The 8,874-nt window shown below is 44.0% G+C and overlaps 2 protein-coding genes across 5 annotated transcripts in view; one reads left to right on the top strand and one right to left on the bottom strand.

Annotated features, from left to right (window-relative positions):
• Positions 1-6,183, bottom strand: part of BECN1 (beclin 1, autophagy related) — a 22,075-nt gene extending 15,892 nt beyond the window's left edge. Inside the window, exon 1 of the mRNA XM_011998767.1 lies at positions 6,006-6,183. The gene's annotated coding sequence lies outside the window, so the exon portion shown is untranslated. The remainder of the gene's footprint in view (positions 1-6,005) is intronic.
• The window catches only part of PSME3 (proteasome (prosome, macropain) activator subunit 3 (PA28 gamma; Ki)), a 12,566-nt gene continuing 9,353 nt past the window's right edge, over positions 5,662-8,874 (top strand). For 3 of the 4 annotated variants that reach the window (XM_011998772.1, XM_011998771.1, XM_011998770.1), the window contains exons 1-4: positions 5,662-6,541; positions 7,212-7,244; positions 7,369-7,431; positions 7,626-7,730. In XM_011998772.1, the coding sequence (XP_011854162.1) occupies positions 6,500-6,541; positions 7,212-7,244; positions 7,369-7,431; positions 7,626-7,730 (243 nt within the window). In that variant the 5' untranslated portion in view covers positions 5,662-6,499. Of the gene's footprint in view, positions 6,542-6,961; positions 7,124-7,211; positions 7,245-7,368; positions 7,432-7,625; positions 7,731-8,874 lie in introns of all 4 variants that reach the window. The other variant, XM_011998769.1, reaches the window with a different exon arrangement.

Below are 8,874 nucleotides of genomic sequence, written 5' to 3'. Positions count from 1 at the left end.
CACTGGAACCTCTGCTTCCCAGGCTCAAGCAGTAGTTACTTTTTTATGAATTATGTTTGCATTCTTTCATTATTTAGGTATTGAATTCTTAGTATTTTTCTCAGTATTTGTAGCAATTTTTCATAAAATGCTTTAACGTATTTTCCTGATGTTCAGAAAGTTATAAATTTTCAAGTCAAATCTGCTTATTTTTCTTGATGACTTATATTGCTTAGAAAGTTATTCCCACTTCCAGAAGTGTCTTTCTTTTCTTTTAAATGTATGTGGTCTTCTTATAGTTGGTATTGGATGTGATATGTGGAACTAGATTGATTTTTCTCCTGGTTTTGTGACTAGGGATAGTGTTTACAATCCTTCTTCTTCTTGGCTCTTTCAGCATGAAAGCCCCTTTAGGAGAGGTGACTGGAATCATCCCCAAAGAATTCTCCCCTAGTCCTGGTATGGCTGCTTCATCGTCCTGCGTTTCTTCCTGCTTGGCTGTCCCTAACACCATCTCAGAAAAGCATAGAGAAGTAACGGGCTTCTAGAGAGGTAGGGCATATAGTGTCACAACTGAAGATTTGGAAGTTGAGACCACCTGGTTCTTTACCATCCACTAGCCATGTGACCTTGTGCAATTCATTCAACTGTTCTGTGCTTTGTTTTCTTATTTACAAAATGAGAATAATAGTATACAATAGTAAATATCATAAAGGGTAGTGTGATAAATGAGCTGATACAAGTGGAACACAGGGCAATGACTGTTACATAGTGAATGCTCTGTGTGCCCTCCCACTTGGGAAGTATATGTAGTCAGTGTATGTAGTGCTTGAGGGATTAGTGAATAATCTACAACATATCCTCAGTCATCGATTCAACAGATGTTTATTGAGGATCTATTATGTGCCAGTCCCTATTCTAGGTCTGAGAGGATATACTGGTGAACTGGTCTGATAGTTTATATTCTAGAGGAGAGAATTTGACAATAAACATGTAACCAAGTTAATAAGATAATTTCAAATAATGGCACATGCTATGGGTTGAGTGGTGGCCCCCAGAAGATGTTGAAGTCCTAACATCTGGGACTAACACATGGGAATGTCACCTTTTTTGGAAATAGGATCGTTGCAGATGAGGTCATTAATGTTAGCCCTAGACCAATATGACTGCGTCCTTATAAATAGGGGCAATCTGGACACAGAGACAGACACGTACTGTGTCTGAGGGAAGATGATGTAAAGAAACACAGGGTGACCTCTAAGCCAAGGAAGACCTGAGGCTGCCAGAAGCCAGGAAAGAGGTCTGGAACGGATTCTTCTCTGGCTCCCTTAGAAGGAACATGGTCCCGCTGATACCTTAATTTTGGACTTCTAGCATCCAGAACTCTGAGACAATATATTTTTCTGGTTCTAAGCCATCCACTTTGTGGTACTTTGCTACAGCAGCCCTGGAAAGCTAATACAGTAGGTGAAAGGGTGATGTGATAGAGAGTAAGTGGGGGCAGGGTGGGAGGAGCTACTTCAACTGGGGGATTCAGGAAGGCCTGTGTTATCTGGAAACCACTGAGGGTGATAAGTAGGGAAGAGACATGACTGGGTGACTTAAAAAGAAACTATTTACTGGGGGATAGAATATATAGGGGAAAGGACATAAATCGTATGTGTATTTTCAATGAATTTTTACAAAATGAACACGTCAATGTAACTAACACCCAACTCCCTCTCCCATGCCTCCTTCTAATTGATGCCCACCCTAAGGGCAAACAATATCATCAATTCTGACACCCTAGATTGAGTTTTGACTGTTTTTTGAATTTCATGTAAATGGAATCATACATGACATACTCTTTTGTTTCTGTTTTCTTTTGCTTATCATGAGATTCACCCACCTTGTGTAGTTTTAGTTCATACATTCTCAATACTTTGTAGTATTCCATTGTGTGACTATATTAAAATACAGATATCTCTCTTGCTGTTAAGAGGCATCCGGGTAGTTTCCAGTTGGGTCTATTGTGAATAGCGTCGCTGTGAACATTCTTGTTCATGTCTTTTGGTGAATATATTTATGCATTTCTCTTGGGTGGGTCCCTAGAATTGAGGTTTCTGGGATCTCTCTCTCTCTCTTTCCCTGTCTTCCCTAGGTATAGATATTCAGCTTGAGTAGATGCTACCATGTCTGTGGTTGATATATTAAAAAATTATTTTGAGCTGGCCCAGTGTGCACCTGTAATCCCAGCTCCTCAGGAGGCTGAGGCGGGAGGATCCCTTGAGCCCAAGAGTTCGAGACCACCTTGGGCAACATAGCAAGATCCTGTCTCAGTCAATCAATCAATCAATGATAAATTTTGGTGCTGAGTGAAGAATAGAATGTGACAGTTGGTAGGGGGTGGCAAGAGTGGAAATGGAGAGACCAGATAGGAGCCTATTGTAATAGTCCTAGCAAAGGATGACAGTGGCTTTGGCCAGGCTAACAAGAGATGGAGGAAAGCACACTCATACAGGATGCATTATACAGGGAAAGCTGACAGGACCTGCTGATGGATTGAATGTGGAAACATGAGGGAAAGAGAGGAATCAAGATTGACTGTTAGGTTTTTGGTTTGAACAACTGGGTGAACAGTTATGTCAATTACTGAGATGGAGAAGAATAGGAAAATAACAGGTGTGTGGGAGAATCAAGAATTCTGGTTTGGCCATGTTAAGTTTGATATGCTCATTAGGTTTCCAAGTAGAAACATCAAATAGATGGTTGGAACTCAGTGAAGATGTCAGATGGGAGATACGAACCTGGGGCCCTCAAATCAGCATACAGATGATTTTTTTGTTTTTTTTGAGACAGAGTTCGCTCTTGTTGCCCAGGCTGGAGTGCATGGCACGATCTTGGCTTACCACAACCTCTACCTTCCAGGTTCAAGTGATTCTCCTGCCTCAGCCTCCCGAGTAGCTGGGATTACAAGGCATGTGCCATCGTGCCGGCTAATTTTGTATTTTTAGTAGAAACGGGGTTTCTCCATGTTCAGGCTAGTCTCGAACTCTCGACCTCAGGTGATCTGCCTGCCTTGGCCTCCCAAAGTGCTGGGATTACAGGCATTAGCCACTGTGCCCGGCCGCATACAGATGATACTTAAAGCTATGAACATGCATCGATCCTCTTAGGGAGAAAGTGTAAGTAGAGAATAAACGACATAAGTCTCCTGAAGCATGCCACCATTAAGAAGTGGAGCAGAGGAGGAAGAGCCAGCAAAGGAAATGGGGAATCACTGTTGAGGCTGGAGAAAGATCAGAACAGGTTGCTGTGTGTATTTTAAGAAGGGGAGTGGCTAAGATGTTGAGTACTACTGAGAGGTTCAAATAAGATGAGAGGTGACCACTGGTACTGTCAACATGGAAGTCACTGGTAACCTAACAAAAATTGTATCATTGAGAAAGTGGGGTTGAGAAGTCTGATTAGAGTGGACTGGAGTAAAGGGGGCATGAGGAAGTAGAGTAAGAGACAATAAATAATTCAAGAAGTCTTGCCAGGAAAGAGAGCACAGAAAGGGAGTAATAGCTACAGAGGAACCTGGATTCGGCGGGGGGAGTTTTCTCAAGATAGGGGATATTGGTCATGTCTGGAAATGACCCAGCAGAGGAGAAATGTGATGTAGGAAAACGAGGGGCTAATCATGGGCACAGACATTGAGAAAGTGAAAGGGGATGGAATCCAAGGAACAAAAGGAAGAGATGGGAACAGGTATGTTTCCTTCAATGAAAGAGGAAAGGCAGAAAGTATTTTGCAGATTGGCAGATTTGGTGGTGAGATGATGAGGAAGTTCTCATTTGCTTCTGTTTTCTCAATAAAGAATGAGCCCAGACCTAAGTTGGAGGTGGGAGAGAAGGAATACTGGAGGTTCAGGGAGATGAGAAAGTATGACAGTCATTGGGAGGGGGAGAGCAAACTCGTCAGGAGCATGTAGTAGGAGCTCAGGCAGTGTTGTGCACTCATATGAGATTTTGGGACATGAATTTAAAATTAGACCAGTCATCAGTGATCACATGTGACTTGTAAGCACCCAGAAATGAATAGTTATTGTTAAATGTAGTGGTACCCTCCAGTTGTTCACTGAATAAACAAATGAATGAATAGAGTATTATATAAAACACTTGGATGGGGAGGAGGAAGGGAAATAAAGAGAATGTGTATCTGTCTTATAACCTACTTGAAGGAGACAAAACATAATTATTTGAGAACAAAGCATATTTTAACAGACACAAACATATTAAGTTTTCCAGTTGATGTTATAAATTCTGAAAGAAATACAGAATAGTGGCATACTTAAAATAGGATGGAGTTAATGTGGGAAATAATTCCTGAAGTTTCAAATCGGATCTCAACAGTTCCCGGGGAAATGTGTTAACAGAAAACAGAGGTAAAAGGGGGAAAACTGTTAGATGTTTATGAGCAAGATGGATAGTATGAGCTATGTTATATGTGGCCTTCTATAAGCTGAAAAGGACTTTGAGCTTGAAAGCAGGAATGAAAATAATTACTGTAATTTAAGGACTAACCTCTTCATGCTAAGCGTTAACAGATCAGTTACTTATCTGACAGTGGCTACTATTTATTTTGTATCTAAGCACTGTGCTAATTGTTTTACATATATTATTTCTAATATTCACAACACTACAATATTACATACTATTATTTATTACTAATTATTAAAATTCCATTTTACAGATGAGGGAATTGACTCAGCATTTCAATAATTTGCCCAAGATTCCAGTTGGTAAGGAGCTGAGGTGGGATTTGAGGCACAGGTCTCTGATTCCAAAGGCCATAGTCAGTCTTCTGTGCTTTACTCCATTTAATTGTGTATTCCCCTCATTCTCCTAGCACTTAGTAGAGAGGCCAGTCCAGGATAAATGTTCAACAGCAAGAGCGACCCCAAAATATAAATCTGATGACCTCTTTTTGCACTTAATCTAGATTGTTTACTAATAACCCTCCTCACCCCCAACTCACCAGTCTTTGTCTTCAAGACAGTCTCTTTCCTTCCCTAGAGCATTTGCTGCACTTATACCTCTCAAGGCTCTTCTCACTCTTTCCATGCTAACCCCTTTATGTCCTTTAGATCGCAGCTTGTCACTTGTTCAGAAGCCTTCCTTGGCCATTCGATCTAAAATAGATCTCTGGTATTTTCTATGTCATCCACTTGTTTCCTAATATTTATCAAATTTTGCAGTTACTTTGTCAGTTTACTTTCTGGTGTTTTTCCAATATTATGCCCCATGAGACCAGCAACCTTGAATCTTGTTTGCCTTTGATTTCCCAGAGCTGTGCTGTTCAATACAGAAGCCAGCAGCCACATGTGGCTACTGAGCACTGTACTGTAAATGTGTTATTTTCTTATTGAGATGTGCAGTTAAGTGTAAAATATGCACTGGATTTTGAAGACTTGGTATGAGAAAAGAATGCATAAGATCTCGATTTTTTAATGTTGATTACATGTTGAAGGACTTGGATAAATTGGGTTAAATATATGACTAAAATTTTCACTTGTTTCTTTTACTTTTTAATTGTGGCTACTAGAAGATTTCAACCTACATATGTAACTCACATATTTCTAGAATCTGAGACAGTGCCCTGGCCCATTTTATTGAATGAAATATCCAATGTCGAGAGAGATCGAATGAATGGGTGTATGAAGAGGTATAGTCTTAAGCTTCCATTAGGCAAATAGATACAGCACTGCCATAGAAGTTAGGAGATCTGGGTCCTGGTTCAGGATGTACTGGAAACGCCTTGGACAAGTCTTGCCCTACTCTGGGCATCAATTTGCCCATTAGGTAGTTGATCTTTGAGGTCCGGAAGCTTACGACAGTCAGTTGGCAGGGAAATGTACCAGGAAAGCTTGGTACAACCGCACTTGTGTTTTTCGCTCTAGCCTAAACACTTGAGCCTCGGCAAACGGGCAGAGGCAGCGGGAATCAGGGACTACACCCCCGAACCCAGTACCCGGGTCCCCGACTTCCCCGAACCTACGTCACTGGGGCGCGACGGCGCTGTCCCCGGGACTGCAGCGACTGAGGTCCCTTCGGTGAAGGCGAGTTCCGGGCCAACAGAAAGGGTCGCACCGTTTCCGAGTCTTTCGGAGGCTCAGTTCTCAGCGCACCATTCCCCACAGCTCTCCTTTTTACTTCACCCCTACCCAACACTTTACCCCGGGGAGCATCCAAACCCGAGTCTCATCGCGGCTGCGCAGCGCACGTGCACAGCCTCGCAGGAGTCTCGGCGATTGGCTGTGACGCAGTTTCCGGCGTGAGCGGCGAAAGCCGGGAGGGCGAGCGAGAGAGCAACCAGGCAGCAGGCTGCCGGCGGGCGGGCGGACGGCACGGAGGGAGGGAGCAAGCGAGCAGTGAGTGAGCCAGCGAGGGCGGCCGGGTCCCGAGGTCAGCCGAGATTTCTCAGGTCCCTCCGGCCCCCTCCCTGGAGTCCACAGCGCCTCCGGTGTCCAGCGGATCGGACACGGCCCGGCCCGGCCATGGCCTCGTTGCTGAAGGTGGATCAGGAAGTGAAGCTCAAGGTAGCGGCACCGGTCCGGCCTTTTTGCCCCTCGCTTTGATCCCCCAGCAGTCTGACTGACTTCCTACTCCCCATGTCGTCTTTGTCTCCCTGGGGATACCAGCTCTGAGCTTCCGCTCGACTCAGCCCAGCCCCCAACTCCCGGGGTCGGCTTCGCGGGAGAGGAAAATATAGGATGGCTTTCTGTACCGCGTCTGATGATGGAGAGTCCCGGGGACACCTCCGCGGACACGTGTTGGACTCAGGGCTTTAGGCCAGTGACAGCTGGAAATCCCCCAGCCCAACAACGTCCCTGGACACTGCCCCTGCTCTTGGTGGCTGCCCTGCCTGGTATCATAGGCCAGGTCTGGGTGGGGGTTGGCACGTTTGTGAGCTCACATCTTTCCTAACTACCTGTCTTTTGTCTGCTTATCAAATTCAGACAGCTTCAGACACAGGAGGGAGGGAGGGGAGAGGAGAGAGGAGACAGGCAGGTGCTGCCCTCAAAGCCCTGCTTTCTTCTCCTGAGATGGAAAAATGGATCCTCAAAAAAATAAAGTATTTGCAGTCTGGGGGCCTCTCAGCTTCTTATTACAGTTACAAGGTGAGGGAAAGACAGTTGGATTTGGGATTCTCTATCCTGCTCTTACCTCTGTCCCCAGGTACTGAATTGCTCTCTTTGTTAATTTTAGGTTGATTCTTTCAGGGAACGCATCACAAGTGAGGTGAGTGAAATAAATAGAAAAATGAGTGTTGGTTGAGAGTTTCCCAAAGAGGAGATATCTGTAGAGAGAGAGAGAGAGACCTTCCCACAGATATTAATTCAGCTGTATTTTCCCTCCTCCTTAGGCAGAAGACTTGGTGGCAAATTTTTTCCCAAAGAAGTTGTTAGAACTTGATAGTTTTCTGAAGGTGAGAGACCCTTTTCTTTCCTCAAATTCCCCTATTTTTTTGGCCCTGGTATTACTGTCAACTGGAACAAATTGTGTGTTGATTCTTCTTTTTATTTTTTTAAACTGTAAAAGCGCTTTCATTTCTTGCTCTTCAATCAAATACTTCTTTGTTCAGCTTGAAAAGATTAATGTTTTGGGGTGGGTGTCTTTCAGGAACCAATCTTAAACATCCATGACCTAACTCAGATCCACTCTGACATGAATCTCCCAGTCCCTGACCCCATTCTTCTCACCAATAGCCATGATGGACTGGATGGTGTAAGTGTCCTATATTTATCTTTGTGTTCTTGAGCAGTAGGTCCTCTGTCCTCTGTTTCCTTGTCAGTTTAAGATGTACAGAGGCAACAGTGGGATTTGGATCTGGGAACTAGGACTGTTACAGACATGATGACTCTAGTATAGTTGTTTTATTTCTTATTTATTTATTTATTTTTGAGAAAGGGCGTCACTTTTTTTTGCCCAAGCTGGAGTGTAGTGGCGTGAGCACTGCTCACTGCAGCCTGGACCTCCCAAACTTAAGTGACCCTCCCTCCTCAGCCCGCCAAGTAGCTGATACTACAGGAATGTGCCACCATGCCCAGCTGATTTTTGTATTTTTTGTAGAGACAGGGTTTCACCATGTTGCCGAGGCTGGTCTCAAACCACTGAGCTCAAGTAATCCACCCGCCTCAGCCTCCCAAAATGCTGGGATTACAGGCGTGAGTCACTGCACGAGGCCTCCGGTATATTCCTTTTAGACCCTGAGTTTCATTTACAACGTGAAGTGAATGTGCTAATGCTACTCTCAGTGTCAGAGTGAGTTTCAAATAAAAGAGAACTAGCTTTGGCCAGGCGCGGTGGCTCACACCTGTAATCCCAGCACTTTGGGAGACTCAGGTGGTTGGATCACGAGGTCAGGAGATGGAGACCATCCTTGCTAACACAGTGAAACCCCATCTCTACTAAAAATACAAAAAATTAGCTGGGTGTGGTTGTGGGCGCCTGTAGTCCCAGCTACTCGGGAGGCTGAGGCAGGAGAGTGGCATGAACCCAGGAGGCGGAGCTTATAGTGAGCCGAGATAATGACACTGCACTCCAGCCTGGGCAACAGAGCGAGACTCTGTCTCAAAAAAAAAAAAAAAAAAGAGAACTAGCTTCATCAGGTTACCTGGTTTTTCCCATGGCTCTGAAAAAGACTTAACTTTGTTTCTGTGTCTTGATAAGTGTTATGGGATATGAAGTTCTTGCTGTGTAACTGCAATCGCTGTTTTGCTGTACATCTTTAACAGCTAGTCCTTATCAGTCATGTGTCCGCATGCTACTACAACACTGATGATACTGAATTGTTGTCTGTAGTACCGCCTCATTGACAGAACTTGTACGTCTAGAAGGCAGGAACTACCTTTTTTTTTTTTTTTTTTTT

The sequence above is a fragment of the Mandrillus leucophaeus genome, unplaced genomic scaffold (assembly GCF_000951045.1).
Source record: "Mandrillus leucophaeus isolate KB7577 unplaced genomic scaffold, Mleu.le_1.0 Scaffold58, whole genome shotgun sequence".
In the NCBI taxonomy this organism is placed as follows: domain Eukaryota; kingdom Metazoa; phylum Chordata; class Mammalia; order Primates; family Cercopithecidae; genus Mandrillus; species Mandrillus leucophaeus.
The sequence above is the reverse complement of the archived record's forward strand: the minus strand, read 5'-3'. Positions and strand labels throughout refer to the sequence as shown.